Here is a 20,100-nt window from a genome sequence, read left to right on the forward strand (position 1 = left end):
CTAGTCCCTCCTCCTCCCCACTATTGTGAGAAGTAAACTAAATAAAGAAACACATACACTCAAGTTTATCCTCGGGTCTTCCTCTTTCAAGGAGAGACAGGTAACAGACAATGTCCTTCAGATGAATTACTTCTGGAGAACATGAATTTGCAGGAGAAGTACGGGGTGGGGTGATGGCACCTTTATTCATTCTCAAACCTGGGGAAAAAACATATTTGTCTTTATATTCATAAAAATATCCACACTGCTTTCAAAGAAAAACAACAACTAAGAAAATAGATAATGCAAAGACAATGGAAAGAGCTATATATTTTTAGGTTAAATAATAACCAAATTCTCTGGAACTCTAGGATAGCAGAGTCAGACTTTTTCTATGATTGTTGTAAATAGTGCAGAGTTCTTCAGGATTCAGGGATGCAGGGACTGCTCTGCCTGCCTACAGGAGGGTGTTAGGGTCAAATCCTCTTGTCCAGGGTAAGCTGGTAGGTGTATTTGAATGCATGAATAACTACTTTCCTCTTCCATCTTTCTGTGCTTTAGGAAGTGACAGCTATAAATCACCGAAGGAGATACAAAAAATTGGCCTTTCACAAAAAACTGAAGAAGAAACTTGAGTCTGTCACAATATGATTTATATGTTGATAATCAGGACTCATTCACTCATAAAAACTCATATTTATGTCAAATATTTGCCAGCACCGTGAATAAAACATCCTTTTTCCAACACATCCTTTTTCCTATCAAAAAATCTGCCCATGAGTAAGAAAGGGAGCATAAACAAAAATCTGCTTAAACATGACAGACATTTAATTAGAGAAGTGGGAACATATGACTGTACTTTAGTTTTAATATGGTTCATACTTTATTTCTGAAACCCATTCACTGTGCTTATTCCAAGAAGAGGGTAGTGAATTCAATGCCTGTTTGCAACAGCTGATGATTGTAGATTATCTGGCCGGTGATAATTGTACTGAAACTCGTTTACATAAATGGTTAGTTCCACAGAGAAGCCTGTGAAACCAGATCATGTGTATCTGACATGGCCTGAAGGCAAGTCCCAATTGTCTTTTAAGGTTCATTTGGCAAACAAGAGGTGCTTGGGTGAAATGGTTAATGGACTGAATGTACTAGATTCCTAATCAACCAGGAGTTACTAGAATGGAGGGAATAATCCCATCCAAATACAATTCTATGAACCTAACCTAACCACATCTCTTGCTCTTGTCTATTTCCTTTGATGAATAACTTTGATGGAGTACCTGGCCTCTCCTCTAGCCATCTCAAGCTAGCCATGCATATAATCTAATGGATTATATGAAATTACTTCTATCATTCATTTATTGAGTGTCTAACATGTGGCAGGAATCAAGCCGGAGGCTTTAACATGTATGATTTCACTTAATTCCCACCTTAACTCTGTGAGGTAGATTACAATATTCCCACTTTACGAGCTTAGAGTTCTGCAGCTGGAAAATCCATCCCCTTTAATCTACACTAATGAATTACAGACTACTTTTGCTCAAGGCCAAGAGTAAGAAAAAATAAGAAAAACAATTTACATATTAATCCAGCAGAATCCTTTTATTCCCCCCACCCCATTTCTCGTTACTAGTTGGTTCCATAATTGCCCCCATTTTTCTTTTCTATGTTAACCTATTGTCTTCTCTTTTATTTCATTCTTAAAATTCTGTCAAAGACCCTCTAAAGTGAATTCACCACCCATTAGTGGGTCAGAACTCACATTTTGAATAACACTGCTATAAATCTTTCCTTCATTTTCTTTTAACCAAAGTCTTATTTCAAATACAATTCTACATTTCACATTGATTCTACTTCTGTTTATAGCTATTAAAAGAGAGATATAATTATAAATTGATTTTTTCTTAAGAAAAATGTCACTGTATGTCTAATGCAAACTAATATAGTTATTTTTAAAAATAAAAGGCAGAGATTGAAGACAATCTTGAGTTTTAAAACACCTATATACCTTACTGGTTCTACCTAACCAACGAAAGCTTGGCCAGCTGTAGGAATAAGCAGTTGTCTTTTATGATAAAAGACATTTTGGCACTAACCTTTGACATAGCCATAACTTCCAGACTTGGAAAGCACAGCATTTGAATTATGGTCGGATAAACTATGACCTAACTCATCCTGCATGATGAGCTAATCCTCTCTTCTCTGCTTTCCCATTATGGTACTGAAATGATTTAATCAGCTTGATTTAACTCTTAGACAAAAACTTATAACAAAACAAGAAAGAAGGAAAAGAACATGTTATGACATTAATTTGAAAGAATGCCAACCATATTATACATTTTCAATGATTTAGAACACCTCCTGATCATTTGTTTGTATAAAACTAAAGTGCTTGGTATTTCATTATCAGCTCTCATAATAGTGAATATAAACAATATGGAGAATGTGAAAACCACATAATTTTCTGTTTGCCTTTCTTTTAAGTAATGTACATATTGAACAGAAACATCCACATATAATTTGCATTTAGCCCCACCTTTTTGGAAAAACATATTATTATACTAAGATTATTTTTATTTGACAAAATGAATAAATATTTTTCACTTTCTATTCACGACATGTTGTAAACTAAAAGCTTTGTCACATTCATGTCACAGTTTTATATTTAAAAGAATTTAAAGGTTATTTTTTAAAAATATATGGGCTTATATAGCAATCACATTGGAGAACTAATCAACTTAACCTCAAATCCAGACAAAGATTTTTGTTGTTGTTGTTCCTTTGTGAGAGATAAAGTCACAGAAAAAAAAAATGTTAAAGACCTTTTTCTCAATTGCTTCATGACAAAAAATTGGGTACAGCAGGACTTGACAGAATCCTGAGGTGCTGAACTAATGAAAAATGTCCTATATTTGTTCCTGCTCCTACTCCCGTCCCCAAGATCAGCTCACTTTCTCTCATGTGGTGAAAATGTTTCTTCATATTTTCATTTAATTTTCTGAAAGCAGGCCCTGGGGCCTCAATCTGTCTTCATAGAGACTTTTCCAACCCTACTCTACCATTTATATATACTTGATTTATATGTTTTCCCTTCCTTAAATCTGGCTTTAGGTCTTTTCCACAACTTAACTCCTTCATTGCTCTAAAATATTTCTTTTTCTTTCAAGAATACTGGCTAAGGTTGATGCAGAACACACAGGAAATGACCCAAGTGGCAAACAAGAAGTTGCAAGCCCTGTTTCTTGACTCCTTTTCAAGGAGATGCTAAATGGAACCCTACATTCCTCTTCAGCAGCAAGAGCCTCTGATGAAAAGCCTCAGTATTCTACTTTCCATTAAGGAAGGCCATTTTAACCCATCTGATCTTTGGTAAAACTCTTTAGAATTGGAACTGAACACAAAGATAAGCAAAACAGTGGTGTTTCTTTTGCCTGGAGTGGTCAATAGTTAGCTCTAAAGATAATGTGATTAGTTGACACCCAGTTTACAGGTTTGCTGATGTGCCAAAGGTTATGCTTCTTTGAATGCTGCATCACAAAACTGAAGCAAGTGTATACACACACACACCATTTATGTCCACATACCAATGTACATCTATTGCACTGTACAACAAAGCACAAAATAAAGTGAAAAAAATACGCACTGTAACTAGAGTGTATTAGTTCACTTAGGAAAAAAATTATCTTGTACTTTGAGAGCATTTTTCTGTTTGATGATGATTTTAGTGTGTGTCTGTGTGTATGTATATATATCTTCTAATATATAAACATTCTTCAAAGTTTTAATTATAAAAATAGTTCGCATTAGTCGAGTATTGCCTGCTATTATCACATTCTTCAAGAACATGATTTTCATTGTACTTCAAACTAGACACTCCATTTCCTGCAACAAAAACCTAAGAAGTTTTGTTTTAGCAGATACTTTTAACTCCAGTTACAAGGTTCAATTATTAGCAAATAAGTTTTGGGTACATGTTCAATTATTGCCTCTGCTGCATTGTGTTTTATTTTGAAACACATGTAGCTCAGATAATGAAAAGGTATCACTATATCCAGTGTTTCCCCTCATCTATTAAAATGGAGTATTCAAAACTAATAACATGAATTACATTTCTAAACTTACAAGGCAAAAAACCACCTGACAATTTGGATTTTCTATTTTTTAATACTGGTTCAATTTTCAGAAATTTATCAGGCTTAGGGCGCCTGGGTGGCACAGTCGGTTAAGCGTCCGACTTCAGCCAGGTCACGATCTCACAGTCCGTGAGTTCGAGCCCCGCGTCGGGCTCTGGGCTGATGGCTCGGAGCCTGGAGCCTGTTTCTGATTCTGTGTCTCCCTCTCTCTCTGCCCCTCCCCCGTTCATGCTCTGTCTCTCTCTGTCCCCAAAATAAATAAACGTTGAAAAAAAAATTTAAAAAAAAAATTATCAGGCTTAGACACAAGCCTTGTCGGAGTATAATCATTGTCAGAGTATTGTCAGAGTATAATCATATTTCCACTATCCTTAGTAATAGTCATGATTAGTAGCATAGATAATAAAAAGTAAGAACAATTGTTTCGTATTGTCAGACATTTCATGATTTTCAGAGTTAACCTTCCAATTATGCTTGTCTTAGGATAGTATTATATATACATATTTTTTATTTTTTGTGCTTACACAAACTGGCAGCAAAATGAGATAGACTGGGTTACAAATCAATAAGGAATGTAAAATATGCATCAAGTGAGGACAGGCAGTGGGATATCTTCCCTGACAAGAGACTGGGTCAGCAAAGTATCTGGATTTCATCTGTTTGGACATTGGCAAAAACCCCAAACAAGAAATTATAAGGAGAAGGGCTCAAAGCACAGGTCTTTGGGGGTAACGTTCTAGAAGCACATTTGTGCTTCTATTCCGTACTGTGCTGTACTGTACTGTGAAGAAGCAGTAATTATAACATCCCTAGCTGTGTGCCAACAACACTTAAACACAATGGTAGGGTCTGATTTGACACTACAATTTTATTTTAGAGACAATAGAGGTGAAAAATCAGAGAGTAAAGCAAACCTCTGATGGTCACATAGCAATCCAGGGAGCCAAGGGCTGGAGACAGGATATCTAATTCCTGACATTAAGGTCTTTCCAAGTCAGTAAAAACAAGATCTATGTCAGTTCTTTACAGGAGAATATTCTACAATGATAGAAATATTCTGTAGGTGTAATGTTCAATATGGTAGTTTTAACCACACATGGCTGTTATGCATATGAAATATGGCTGTTATGACTGAGGAACTGAATTTTCATTTTATTAACTTGTTAACTAATTTAAATTTAAATTAAATAGGTACATTGGGCTAATGGCTACCATATTTGACAGTACTGGTGACATATTGTCTGCTGAAAGTAAGAGAATAAAACTACCATGTATTAAAAAAAAGGAGTCATGATAACAATTTTTATTTGTGTTATATTAAAGAGAAATCCCAGTTCCACTTCTGGAACAACAACAACAAGAAGAAAAACAAAAAACAAAGAAACAAAACCCACAAAGAGACCCATAAATAAACAACCTTATGGCTGGGGTGACAGTAGCAAAATAAATGAGGCAGAGTGAGAGATACAGGCTTCCGGTTACAGAATCATTAAGTCACAGGAATAAAAGGTACAACATAGGATATACAGTCCATGATAGTGTAATAGCATTATATGGTGACAGATGGTAGTACACTTGTGGGTGAGCACAGAGCACATAATCTATAAGCATGTTGAATCACTTTGCTGTATACCTGAAACTAATGTAATGTTGTATGTCAACTATACTTCAATTAAAAAAGTACAAGTTATGAAGATGGGGTGTGAGGAGGCGAATTGCAGGAACATGGTCAAAAGGTACAAACTTCCAGCTATAAGATAAATACCAATGATGTAATATATCTGATGACTATAAGTAACACTATTATATGATATAACTGTATATGCTAGTTGTTAAGAGAGTAGACCCTAAGAGTTCCCCTTATAAAGAAAAAAATTAACAGTAGATTCTAATAGTTCTCATTATAAGAAGAACATTGTTTTTGTTTTTGCTTTTGCCTTTGTTCTTTATTGCGTCTGTACAAGATGATGGATGTTACCTAAACTTATTGTGGCCATCATTTCACAATATATGTAAGTCAAATGAGTATGCTGTTCACCTTAAACTTGTACAATGATATGTGTGAATTATATCTTAATAAAACAAACAAAAAATCAAAACAAACAAAAAGAAATCCAAATTAATACTCCATAAAATTTACTGTACTCTTTCCGAATGAACAACATTTTAGGGAAAAAAAAAGACAGTGAATTTGATTTTTCCCTATGTCTGCAAACTAAAATGCTGGAAAACAACCTATTTAATGAATAATGGTAACAGCTGGCATTCACTGAACACTTATAATATACATAATACATTATGTGTTTGAGTCCCACAGTACCCAGTAAGATACATGAACGTTATTATCTCCATTTCATATTTGGGAGAACAGAGGCAAAGGCAAGTAGTATGGTTCCAATTCAAAAGGCAATCTGAATTGAGATTTTATGCTTTAAGTATAATTCTGTGGGGCGAGAGAGAAAAAATAAATCAGAGATATCTGTCTCCTAACTCTCAATAAATGACCTTTTGTATTAAGAGTCTGGTTTTCAGGACTCTTAAGAGTATGTACATTGATTATTTCATAAACCTTTGGAATGAAATTAGAAATCTTAGTCATGGCTGAGAGCTCTAAATGTTACTCTTGCACTCAGATCATTTCTTGGGCCATTCATTATAAAATACAATTGTGAGATGTTCTTATATATATACATATTTTGTATGTATAGAAATAAACATGCATATTTACATATTTACTAAATCTTTACCAGCATTTTCTTAAAGGGAAATGGATTCTGGATATCTTTTCTTTTTGTTTATCTGTGTTATCTAATAGGTGTACAACTAGCATGCACTTTATAAATATAAACCAAATAGATATTAAGAACCTTTCATATTAGTCACGTAAAACCAGGTCCTAGGATATAGCATTGACCACAGAAAATTTGAAAAATCCCATTTTTATAGGGTTTTCATTCTAATGGATCAAAGCCAATGCTCATTTTTACAGCTATTCCTAGGTATTTTAGAGTACATCACAAGTTAAATAAAGTTATGACTCATTTGGGACTCTGAAAAGTACTAAATATCCTATTTGCGTTTATTTGAATAAAAAAACTATAAATGATATTCATGAACACACAATGCAACAATCTTAAGATAATATTATCATTTATATATGCAATCATTAACATGTAAGTGCAAATACAAAATCCATTTATATTTGGTGAATAAATCTAATGGTAAAAATGGCAAATTTGAAGACCAACATTTTACTTAGAATATTCAGATAGGAGAATAAAGAAACCTGTATAATCAAACTCAATATATTCAAACCTATTGAGTAATTAAAGGGGAGATTTAGGGGAACTGTTCCTGTACTGACAGTAATTTTATCCTAAATGGTGCCTTGAAGTGTAGATTTTTCTGTGGTTTCAGTTAAGAGTTTTCAGGGTTTCAAGATAAAATATTTATTGGAATAAAATAATTTGTGGATTACTGCCACTAATAATAATTGTAAGAGAAATTTGGTACTATAAAAGCATAAGATATGTAATGGTTGATGTAAATAAAAGCTACTTAGCCAATGGATAGGAATTATTTTATCTTTATTTCTAGAGCATTTCTATATAAGTATGTAAGTATATCCACATTAGCGAAGACACAAATATATCTTAAATGTCTACTATGTGACAAGAAGTTCCCTATCTTATAGTCATGTAAGCCTTGTACTCTGTTCAGTTTGTGCTCTACAAGACCCTGTCTGCCCTTTTTTGTATTGTGGAAACTGAAATAGTTTATTAGACACAAAAGACCTATAAAGGAAGCTACGGTGAAAATATACATGCACATACACACACACATACATGCACACAAATTTTTAATATCCTCAAGACAGTCCTGATAAGAGTAATAATTCCTTCTCAGCACAATTAATGAAGTGTGTCTTTTGGCAAGAACATCCAGTAAGGTCATTTGGCAAAAGAATATTTTCCCCAAGGTTCAAGTACCTCATTTTCATTGTACATTTTTCTGTTGTTAATTTGATTAACTTCCTTATGAACAAGAATAAATTCTTTCTCCTTTTATGCCTAAAATTTTTACCTGTGGTCTGACTCTCTGGTTGTACAGAAAACATAAAAAGAACTACATTCCACTAATGATATTGTAGCTTAACAGCATACATCAATTAACCATTGCCATACTGGATGGGCAAAGAGAGGCGCCAAAGATAAAGTACTATAACTCTTTCATTGGTAGCTATTATTATTCTCAATCTTAAATATCTTCTTGACTTTTTTGTACCTTTAGCCTCATGTCCCTTCATGATAGCTTCCACACTGCTGTCAGTATGATTATTTTTTATGAAAATTTTTAATGTTTTATTTTTGAGAGAGAGAGCGCAAGCAGAGGTGGTGGGGAGGTGGGGTGGGTAGAGAGAGACGGAGACACAGAATCTGAAGCAGGTTTCAGGCTCTGAGTTATCAGCACAGAGCTCAATGCGGGGCTTGAACCCACAACCATGAGATCATGACTTGAGCCAAAGTCACACGCTTAACCAACTAAGCCACCCAATTGCCCCCAGCAGTGTGATTATTTTCTGACTTAAGACAACATATCAACTCTCCAATTTCTCCATGGGCCCTTGGCTCCCTCCCTGGCCTCTTCTCCAGCCACTCTCTTCCAGTCACTTCATCTGCCCCATCCCAACAACTCAAGGCATAGACCCAGATCTCTCAGTACTGAGCAAGCCTACCTTCCTCTTACTCATCAAGCCCACTTATCTCTAACTCCTAAGGCCATAGGACTCTGATCCTACCAGGACCAGTTCCGCAGCCCCACCTCCAGGCTGTGCCCAATACTTCCAAGGTCATGACTACCATCTGCTCTGCGACAATCAAAAATGATCTCCTTGTGATCCTCATCCCAGTTTTAGTCTTTCATGAAAAACTCAGGACTTCCAGTCATCCTCAGTTTCAACTTGTACTTTCTATCTAATCAATGTTTGCTAAGAGAACTCCTCACATTACCTTCTGACATGCTATATATATATATATATATATATATATATATTTATTTATTAAAATGTTAATGACTATAGGGGAAGGGAAGTAGTTCCATTTTACTCACTGAAATTTGAATAGTGTGGGGGGCACATTGTAAGTGATTAATAAATATTTGTGAATGATATAAAATATCACTCAGTCATAAAGAATGAAATCTTGCCAATTTCAACAACATATATGGATCTAGAGAGTATAATGCTAAGCAAAACAAGTTAGAGAAAGACAAATACCATATGATTTTAGACTGATGTGAAATGTAAGAAACAAAATAAATCAGCAAAGAAAAAGAGAGAGAGAGAGAGGGAGGGAGGGAGGGAGGGAGAGAGAGAGAGAGAGAGAGAGAGAGAGAGAAACCGGGAAACAGACTCTTTACTCTAGAAAACAAACTGATGGTTACCAGAGAGGAGGTGGATGGATGGATGGGTGAAAAAGGTAATGGGGATGAAGAAGGGCACTTGTGGTGATGACCACTGAGAAATATATGGAACTGTTGAATCACTATATTGTACATCTGAAACTATTACAGTATTGTAAGTTGACTATACTGTATTTAAAATTTATTTAAAAACTTAAAAATAGGGGTGCCAAGGTGGCTCAGGTGATTAAGCATCCAACTTCAGTTCAGGTCATGAACTCACAGTTCATGAGTTCAAGCCCTGCATCATGCTCTGTACTGAGAGCTCAGAACCTGGAGCCTGCTTTGGATTCTGTGTCTCCCACTCTCTCTGTTCCTCCCCCACTCACTCTCTGTCTCTCTGTCCCTCTCTCAAAAATAAATAAAAATAATTTTTTTAAATAAAAGAAAAATTTTAAGATAAATATTTATGAATGGAATAATACTGAATGTCTTATATAGTTCACACACTATCCTTTGACAGGGCATTTTTATTTAATTTTTTAAAGGTTTACTTTTGAGAGAGAGAGAGAGAAAGAGAGATAGATGGAGCATGAGTGGGAGAGGGGCAGAGAAAGAGGGAGACACAGAATCCCCGAAGCAGGCTGCAGGCTCTGAGCTGTCGGCACAGAGCATGATGTGGGACTCCAACCCAAGAACCATGCAATCATTACCTGAGCTGAAGTGGGACACTTAAACGACTAAGCCACCCAGGAAGCCCAGGCAATGTTTTTTATTTGAGTACATGTTTTCTCTTCTTGAATCTCCCTTCCATCCTCTCCAACTGGTACCTATCACTACCTCTATGTAAATTAGATAATTTTAATTTATGGTGAAAAAGATGATCTTGATAAATAGATGACAACTTTTATTTTATTATATACTTGATTACCTAATTGTCTGTTTTTCTGCTTGGGTCTGAAGGATCTTCAGCTTTCTGGTGGAATTCCTGGGACATAATATGGTTTAGAAAAGAATGGTGGAATGCATGAATTAATGTAATAAAATGAACAGACAAAGAATTAAATGGCACACCTGGCCAACTCACTACATGGTCTGATATAAAGGGTGCTAGGAAAATCTTCTCTTTCTGTCCTATAAAACTAATAATAACAACAAAAAACACTTATACTGACCTATAGCTAATAACAGATAGTGTTGTGGAGTCAACATTTTAGACATTGTGGAACCAATGGAAATATACAGTATAAGTGTCTGAAGCAGGTAACAAATCAATTACATTCTCTTTTAATTACTATATTTTTAGAAAAAGCAGAAGTTACTAATGACTACTGCTAAGTGCTATCCTATACAATAAGAACAGTAATTTAGTGGAGGATAGTTAATTCCCAGTGCTGCTGTGCAGAGTTGGCCTAGGTGGAAGTCGGGGAGGAGCAGGGATGCACCAGCTATCTTACAGGAGGAAGATGGTGTGACTTTACAAGGGTGCCGGGCTTGCCTTCCAGTTGCACAGCCTAAGTATCTCATCTTATTGATCATTGCATTCTTAGCATGGAGCACAGCATGTGCTATTCAATTACAATGAAACATTAGCCGAGGCTTCAAAGAGTTGGGTTTTGCTGTGAGTTAAGGGCAGAGCAAGACTTACGCAGGAAATGAGAGTTCTGAGTAACCACAGCAGACATAAGCCAGAGTGAACATTTAGATATGAAAAGGAGCGGGGGTGCATTGGGCAGGACACAGAACAGGGACTATAAGCAGATCCACAAGCTACATGACATTGTATTTACTACTAGGAAACTCAGGTTTCATCGTCTTCTTAACTGCACTGCCCAGACCCTGAGTTCCATTAAGGGGACCTTGTGGAGGGGGAGGTGTCTCAAAAGATAGGGGAAGACTATGACTAGGACTCCCTGTACAAAAATTTAAAAACTTTCCACAAGGTGATCATGAAGGCCTGAAACTTAGAAACCCAAGAGTAAAATAACCAGGCTGCTGTGTGGAGCACATTGTGGAGATGTCAAGTCAGGGTCCAGCTGGGAGCCATGCCAGGGGATAGCCTAAGACACAAACAATGATGGATAAAAATGACAAAGAATGTTTGAAAAGAATAAGTTATCATGAGCAACAGAGAGTATTTTGTGATTAATTAAACATGAGGCCTGAAGCAGTGGAGGGTATAAGAGACCAATATTTTAGGATTGGAAAACTGATAGATACTTGGGTTCCACTCACCAAGAGAGGAGATAGGAATTGAAGCAGGTTTGGGTAGAATATAATTATTTGACTTTCAGACACATTTAGTTCAATTTCTATGGGATATCCAGATGAAGAGTTCCATCTGGAATATAGTTAATATATATTTTCTTAGAGCTGAAGAAACAGTTCTGTGTTGCATGGGGAATAATTGAGGTACTTTATGTTATTTTGTACGCTGTGAAAAAAATCACCTACTGAGAATGAGGAGAAAGAAATGAATAAGCTAAAGGATGTCTGAAAATTTTAACCTAATTGAGCTAGGAGACAGCATCAAAAATGAGTACTTTTTAAGACAGATTTTTTTAAAAGGTGTAAAGGTGTTAAGGCCATGTTAATATTGAATGGTAAGAATTTGTAGGCAACAATCTGCATATTTATAAAATTTCTCTTGGGTTATTCTTATTGTTTGAGTTGTACGGACTGAAATATGAGATAATAATATCGATTCATGGTGGAAGGTATATGAGCCACTTGCAAAAAAGCAAAGGTTCCACATGACTTAACAATCCTGTAATGAGAATAGCTCAGGTAATAGACTCTAGTGATGAAGGTAAAATCAGAAGTTAGTCTCTTAGGCCAGCAAAGAGGTGAGGAGTTAGGGACGTGACATTTATGGTGAAGCAGAAGAAGTGAGAAATCTGGAAATATATAGTGTTAGGAATATCTTCAAAAATTAAAAGTCTAACCTGGGAACAGGAAAAATAATCAGCTTACATTTTAAGTAGGTGACAAAAGGCACTTATACTGCAACAAAATATACTCCCCCCAAAAAAAATCATTCACTACACAAAATACCAGATGGATCAGTAGCCACTACAAGTTCAACAAAAAATAACTACACACACACGCGCTCACACACACACACACACACACACACACACACCCCTTTATGCCTCTTTATACTCATTTAAACATTTTTATTCTATAAAAACTAAATGTTTTACATTCACCATATCTCCGATACTTGAATATTGTTCATTTACATTAACATTTTTCCCAATTTAGTCTTGCTTTTTATTGAGAAACCATTGTTGTTTAGTTTATATACAGAGTCAAGAATAGTGATCATATTCCTGTTGATATTGTAATAATGCAATATGGTGAACTCTAAGAAGGGATAAACAAAACAGATTATAGCTCTCTTGTATTCAATATTAATTTGTGATTTTTCAGCCACAAATACATCTTGTGTACATAACAGATTATTGCAAAGTAGGGTTCTAAAAATAAACATACATTTATTTTTCACTGTCAGTGGTAAGTTTCAAAGAATATGGCGTTAAAAACAGGGCTATGAAGGACACCATGCACTTATGTTTTAAAATGTGGAGACCAAGTTTTGAAAAGGAATTCCAGTTTTATTTTTTTGCTACATGAGAGTTACACAGCCCATCTTGCAATTCCTTTTCAAGTAGATCTGTGCAGATTATGTGGCTGTCCCAAATGAAGTACAAGCTGTTACCCTTTTTTTTTCCATTTTGGAAACTGATCCGATTTCTACTCCTTGTAAATCTGGCATCTTCTGTGTAATACTACATGCTATTTGAAGAAAAGAGAGCTTGAGATTTTCACTTGTTACAAGCCTGCCTAATTAATTAGAATCTCTCCCCTTCATCCAAGTCTGACACAATTACTCAGATTGAAAAATGTTCCCCTTGCTTCTTTGTCAAAACTCAAGAACAGTATTGCTTCATCTGAAATTAAAAAGACAATTTTTATTTTATTTAGTCTATGGTATGTACAACCTATTTATAGCATGAAATGGAGAACAGAGTTTTAATTTCTCGATCAAAGTAAGCAACTGTCCCATTTTAAAATGTTCAGTCCCAAACACTGGAAAGCTCTGATAGCACACTGTGAGAACACACAAAATAAGACTCAGAGAAAAACAAGCGGGGAGAGTCCTTTCAATTCATGATATAAAGGGAATTATTTAAGTAACTAAAATATTTTAAGGGTAATAAAAGATTACAATAAATGCACTCTTTGGTATACAGTTTGAAGGGATCAAAATATATCATATGGAAGGTGTACAGTTGTTTTTAGAAAAGCCCACACCTAACACATCAGATAAAGACTTAGTATCCAAATCTATAAAGAACTTAACAAACTCAACACCCCAAAAAACAAATAATCCAGTGAAGAAATGGGCAAAAGACACTTTTCCAAAGAAGACATCCAGATGGCCGACAGACACATGAAAAAATGCTCAACATCACTCATCATCAGGGAAATACAAATCAAAACCACAAGGAGATACCACCTCACACCTGTCAGAATGGCTAACATTAACAACTCAGGCAACAACAGACATTGGCGAGGAAGCAGAGAAAGAGGATCTCTTTTGCACTGCTGGTGGCAATGCAAGCTGGTGCAGCCACTCTGGGAAACAGTATGGAGGTTCCTCAAAAAGTTCAAAATAGAACTACCCTACGACCCAGCAATTGCACTACTAGGTGTTTATCCAAGGGATAAAGGTGTGCTGTTTCAAAGAGGCACATGCATCCCAATGTTTACAGCAGTGTTGTTGACAATAGCCAAAGCAAGGAAAGAGCCCAAATGTCCATCGACTCATGAATGGGTAAAGAAGATGTGGCATGCACACACATACATACACACACACACACACACACACACACACACACACAACAGAATATTACTCGGCAATCAAAAAGAATGAAATCTTGAGAAGTTCGGGTGGCTCAGTCAGTTAAGCAACCGACTTTGGCTCATGTCATGATCTCACAGTTTGTGGGTTCAAGTCCCGTGTTGGGCTCTGTGCTGATAGCTCAGAGCCTGAAGCCTCCTTCAGATTCCATGTCTCTTTCTCTGCCCTCCCCCAACCCCTGCTTGTGCTCTGTCTCTGTCTCTCAAAAATAAATAAAAGTTAAAAAAAAATAAAAAAAGAATGAAATCTTGCCATTTCCATTTAGTGGATGGAACTAGAGTGTATTATGCTAAGGGAAATTAGTCAAGAAAGACAAATATCATATGACTACAATCATATGTGAAATTCAAGATACAAAAGAGATGAACATAATGGAAGGGAAGCAAAAATAATATAAAAACAGGGAGGGGGACAAAACATAAAAGACTCTTAAATACAGAGAACAAACTGAGGGCTGCTGGAGGGGCTGTGGGTGGGGGCATGGGCTAAATGGGCGAGGGGCATTAAGAAGGACACTTGCTGCGATCAGCACTGGGTGTTTTATGTAGGGGATGAATCATTGGATTCTACTCCTGAAATCATTATTGCACTATATGCTAACTAACTTGGATGTAAATTTAAAAAATAAGAAAAAAAAATCTTGCACCGACATATATATAATCACTTGAGGAAGAGACATTATGTCATTAACAGAAGGGGAAGGAGCATGGACTCTTCATCACACTGCCTAAGTCTTAGTTATGGCTCAACCACCTATTTCTTAATTACGTGTTCCAGGTTTTTTTTTTATTTATTGGAGTGCGGGTTATTAAACATCTATCCCTTTACTCACATTTTGATATTCTACTTAGTGATGTAAAGGCTTGAAGTCGCTAGACCAGGGGCTCCCTTGGGATCCCTGGGCCCTTTCAGGGAATCTGTAAGGTCAAATGATTATCAGTGATAATTGTGAGATATCACATTTGCTTTTTTCACTATAATTTTCTCATGACTGTACAGTAGATCTTTTATGAGGTTGCATAACATAGGATACAGCGAAAGAAACACAGAAGCAGATATGAAGCCAGAGGTTAAAGAGATTTGCAACGATATAAAACAATGCCACTCTTCTCACAATTTTTTTGTTTTGCTTTTGAAATTAGTTTTCGGGAAAAAAATGTTATTTTTGTTAACATGTAATGGGTTGATTATGGTTACTTTCACAATGTCTCATCTTTAATGTGGTTACAATAGATATCATCCAAGCTCTTTGGGGTCCTGAAAGTGTCCTGAGACCAAAGAGTTTGAGAAACTCAGCTGTATACTACGTTTCTCTGTTGTGAGCTGGATTCCTGTCAAGTTAACAGGGGGCACTAGAGAGACATGACAAGAAAGAAAGGAGAAGGGGCTGGTTCCTGCTCATCTACCTTCACTTCCTGTTAGATCTCTCAGGTATCTCACCCTCACAGCACATGGTTCTGGGCAGAAGAGGCTCTAGTCACTAGCTTTTATCCACATTGAGAAAGGCAGAGGGAGCTCTGGCTACACAGTCCTGCACAGACCTCGGAGATGCTCCTCTGATGTCTGACTGCCAAGCTGCAGGTTCCTCTTGAGTTCCTGAGCTATAAAACGCAGAAGGAAGCAGCCCCTTCACAGAAGTCCCAGGGTGAGATCTGCCAGGCAACACCTTCCCCGCAGAACCTTGTGTCCCAGTTCCAAGACGTCCTTTCTCCAAGCTTCTGAGTTTTGATTACTCCAACCAACACACTTCCTGTGGTTCTGTCTCTGCATAACCTCAGTATTTCTCATTGCTTTTTCAACCTTCCAACACTGTTTAATCAATCACCTCTTCTACACTCTCTAGAGTAATAGAGTGAGACTTCTGTTCTCCTGACTGGATGGAGTTAGACACAATTAGCAACAGGTATTAATGCATGAGACATCTCTGAATAGCTACCTATTATGACAGAACCAATCATCTCTATGGTGACATTAAATTTTAAAAAAGTATCCAAGAGAAAAATCAAAACTGTCTTCCTTGATAGCATATTGGAAATTTACACAAGTGATAAAAATATTATGTTTCCTACACACGATGGCTTTGTGACGACATTTTCATATATAAAGTGATCTATATTTATCTAGTCATTTAAAGGAGCACTTTTCCATATGTGATGGAAGTATCTCTTAAAATTATTACCTAAACACAGACTTCTAAGACTGTGAATGACAAGTGATGGATAATGAAAAAGTATATTTTCTTTAATGTTTAGCTATTATTATATCAGAGATACTTTAAATATTTTGCACAGTCTTAGTATGACAGTATAAGTCTTGCAACAAAGATATTTCCTAAGCAAATAATCTCTTCTCTTATAGAGAACTTGATACCGATTTTCCCTTTGAGGTTTCTACTGTGTATACATACTTAAATAAATAATTAGACTTACCGCCTGAAAGGAGAGCTGGCTTACTTTTTACCATTGGACTAGAATGAGGAAATTTGTTGCTAAATGACATGAAAAGGTGTGCCGTGAAATCATCAGGAAGCTCTGCTTCCAGGAATGTCTTCATAAATAGCTTGAAACCTTCAAAATCTATTGTCTGAAAAAAAATTGAAACATATATTTTCAGACACAGCCAATGTTAAGATTTTTTATGTGCTGTATTCAGAATCAACAGTAGTAGAAATGACCGCAAACATTCCTATATCCATGTCTACCAAAGGAAGGGGACTATTTGAGAAATAGTTGCAGCCGTCCTAGGCTAACAGTGGCGATTAGGTAAGTATATATCTTACCTGTGGTGGATAAGCTGGATTCCAGCAGGAAAGGCTGAAGCTTTCCAGCCACACATTTCTATTTCCAGAGTATCTTATCACTTAAAAAATCTCCTCTTTGAAACTTAGTTTCCTTTTCTGTAAATTGGGAAGAATATTCCCAATCCTACAGAGTTGGTGTTATGATTAAATCAGGCAACTGACATGAACAGGCCAATTCAGTCATGAACACAGCATGAATACTGTGAAATAAAGGAATTTCTCTTGTCTCATTTCCCTGCCTCTAATGGTGAGTCTCGCTTTTGACAAATGGAAAAAGGGGTTAATTATAAATTTCACCCTAGCACCAAAATATCAAGTGATAGGAAATTCCAAAGTGAAATTCTAAAAGTTCCTATGCAAACTTTCAAAGAAACCTATTTCAAGAACTTTGCCCAACTATACTCACTGCAGGTCTATAAAAAACAAAACAAAACAAAACGAAAACACAGTTATTTCTTAGGAGAGAACCACTGATACATTGACAGTCTCCATGTCGACTTGGGGAAATAGTGGTGGGAACCACCTTCTATCCTTGAGTTAAGGAGAGGATTTCCCAGGAGCCACCTGGATATCTTGCTTTCTCCACACAGATGAGGACAGTGGACTGGACAGATCCAGGATCTTACTCTTGTCTGAAAACTGAGGACAAGAGTGCAGGTGCTTTAGGGCAAAGGCAAGTCAATGGCACTATATTGGGTTTGGCCAACGCCCTCATGACTGGAGGGACAATAAGGCACAAATATATCCTGGGAAATGAATGTAGACCACATGGAAGAGGCCAGTAGTTGATTTGAAGGGACTAAGAGACCTACTGAGAAGTAGCTGGAATTAAGCCACATCTGTCCAGATCAAGAGAGTGCAAGGTCGATGGTCCTCAGAAGAAGCCCTTGAAGGGCACTATTTTTTCTTATCCAGTTCAATGTAATTGAGATGAAACTAAAAATAGGGCAAAAATTAAATTTGGCTGATAAATGCTCTTAATTTTGGTCAAACTTCTGGCAGATGAGAATAAATTAATTCCTTAAACTACTATTTTGGATAGAAAAAGTATTTGTTCTGTGTAATTATATTGGGATAAGATGGTACAGAATGACCAATTTTATTATAACATTATTTTGAATAAACCTAAAATGGAATATGACATACAGGGATATCATTTCAGAAAGGGCATTTTTAAAGATTAGATTATGTGCCAATTAAGAATATGTACTAAGTATGTTTCTGTATCTAATATCATTTCAAGCCAATAGAAACAAAACAAAAATGTCATGTTGTTTATTAATGGTTGCAAAACTCTGCATACACCTTACTCTGATATTTTTAGTTAGTTTAATCTTCCTGTGCTTATTCATAAAAAGCACTTCAGACATTTACACTGGAGGTAGTAAAAAGACTTCACTTTCTTCCATGGGGTACCTGGATGGCCCAGTCGGTTAAGTGTCTGACATCAGCTCAGAGCATGACAGCTCAGAGCCTGGAGCCTGCTTCGGATTCTGTGTCCTCCTCTCTCTCTGCCCCTCCCCCATTCATGCTCTCTCTGTCTCTCAAAAATAAATAAACATTTAATAAATTTTTTTAATAAAAAAAGAAGACTTCACTTTCTTCTATATTTAATAGATCACCACCACTGCAAAATATTACACATTCTACTAGGAAGTGAACCACGTAATTAAAATCCATGAATAATATAAAAATATAAAGAATAGTCTCAGGTAGCGTTACTTCCAAAAAGCAGTTTGCTACCATGAACGAAACCAAAGTTTCCAAATACACTGATAAGGCTAGCAGCCAGGCCAGTGTATCAAAATTAGTTTTCTTGAGCAGAGACACCTACTCTTACTAACAGGGTTCCTTAGGCATGGCCTATTGTCAGAGATTCAATCCACATTCAACCGGATGAGTGAGGAGTATCGATAGACAATCCTCAAATGTGTGAAGCCCCATGGGACATTAGGAGTTAATTTTATTACAAAAATATAGGAACTTTGTGTAAAAAAAAAATAACATATCCATAGGCACTGTGGCCAGGAGCATGGTTATTTATATTCACTCTTGCTTCTGTGTCCTAAGCCTTAAGTAGTCAGCATTGTGTTTGCCAATATAACAGAAGACAACAGCATAGTTTTAAAGTGAGACTACCTGGATCTTCTCTCAGATTCAACACTTTCTAGCTGTGTCAAGGTGGGCGATTTACTAATCTTTCAATGCCTCAGTTTTTCCATCTCTAGATAAGAATAACATAATACCTACTTTTTGGTCTATTAGCAATTTCAAATAGTCTTTGAAGAATAAGCCTCAAAACCACATTACCTTAAATGTTTTTGTATGCATTTGAATATCCTTTTTGGATATTTGTTTTAGAAAGCTAGTAACAAAACATGAACAAAGGACTAGAATCATTGACATTTATTCTCTGGATCTTCTTTTGGTATATGAATACATTTTAAAACCTAACTACTGCAAGGCAAGAGTTTAACATGATAACAGAGGAAAACAATAACAACCAACAAAGAAAAATGAAAGAAGAACTTCAGAATAAAATAATTTTGTGTCATATTCCAATATCTCTACTTGCTATTTGAGGGTTCTGGGGCAAGGAGTTTATCTGCTCTTTTATTTATTATTATTTTTTATTATCTTTTAATGTTTATTTTTGAGAAAGAGAGAGATAGGACATGAGTAGGGGAGGGGCAGACAGAGAGGGAGACACAGAATCTGAAGCAGGCTCCAGGCTCTGAGCTGTCAGCACAAAGCCCAGTGCGGAGCTGGAACCCACAAACTGTAAGATCATGACCTGAGCCGACATTTGACGCTTAACTGACTGAGCCACTCAGGCGCCTCTATATGCTCGTTTAAAGAAA

General features: G+C 36.2%; 1 protein-coding gene across 1 annotated transcript in view; it reads right to left on the bottom strand.

Annotated features, from left to right (window-relative positions):
- Window positions 1-20,100, bottom strand: part of DGKB (diacylglycerol kinase beta) — a 715,928-nt gene that overhangs the window by 537,305 nt on the left and 158,523 nt on the right. Inside the window, 2 exon segments of the mRNA XM_032592421.1 lie at window positions 58-198; window positions 16,869-17,022. Coding sequence (XP_032448312.1) covers window positions 58-198; window positions 16,869-17,022 — 295 coding nt within the window.

This window comes from Lynx canadensis, chromosome A2 (genome assembly GCF_007474595.2).
Source record: "Lynx canadensis isolate LIC74 chromosome A2, mLynCan4.pri.v2, whole genome shotgun sequence".
Lineage (NCBI taxonomy): Eukaryota > Metazoa > Chordata > Mammalia > Carnivora > Felidae > Lynx > Lynx canadensis.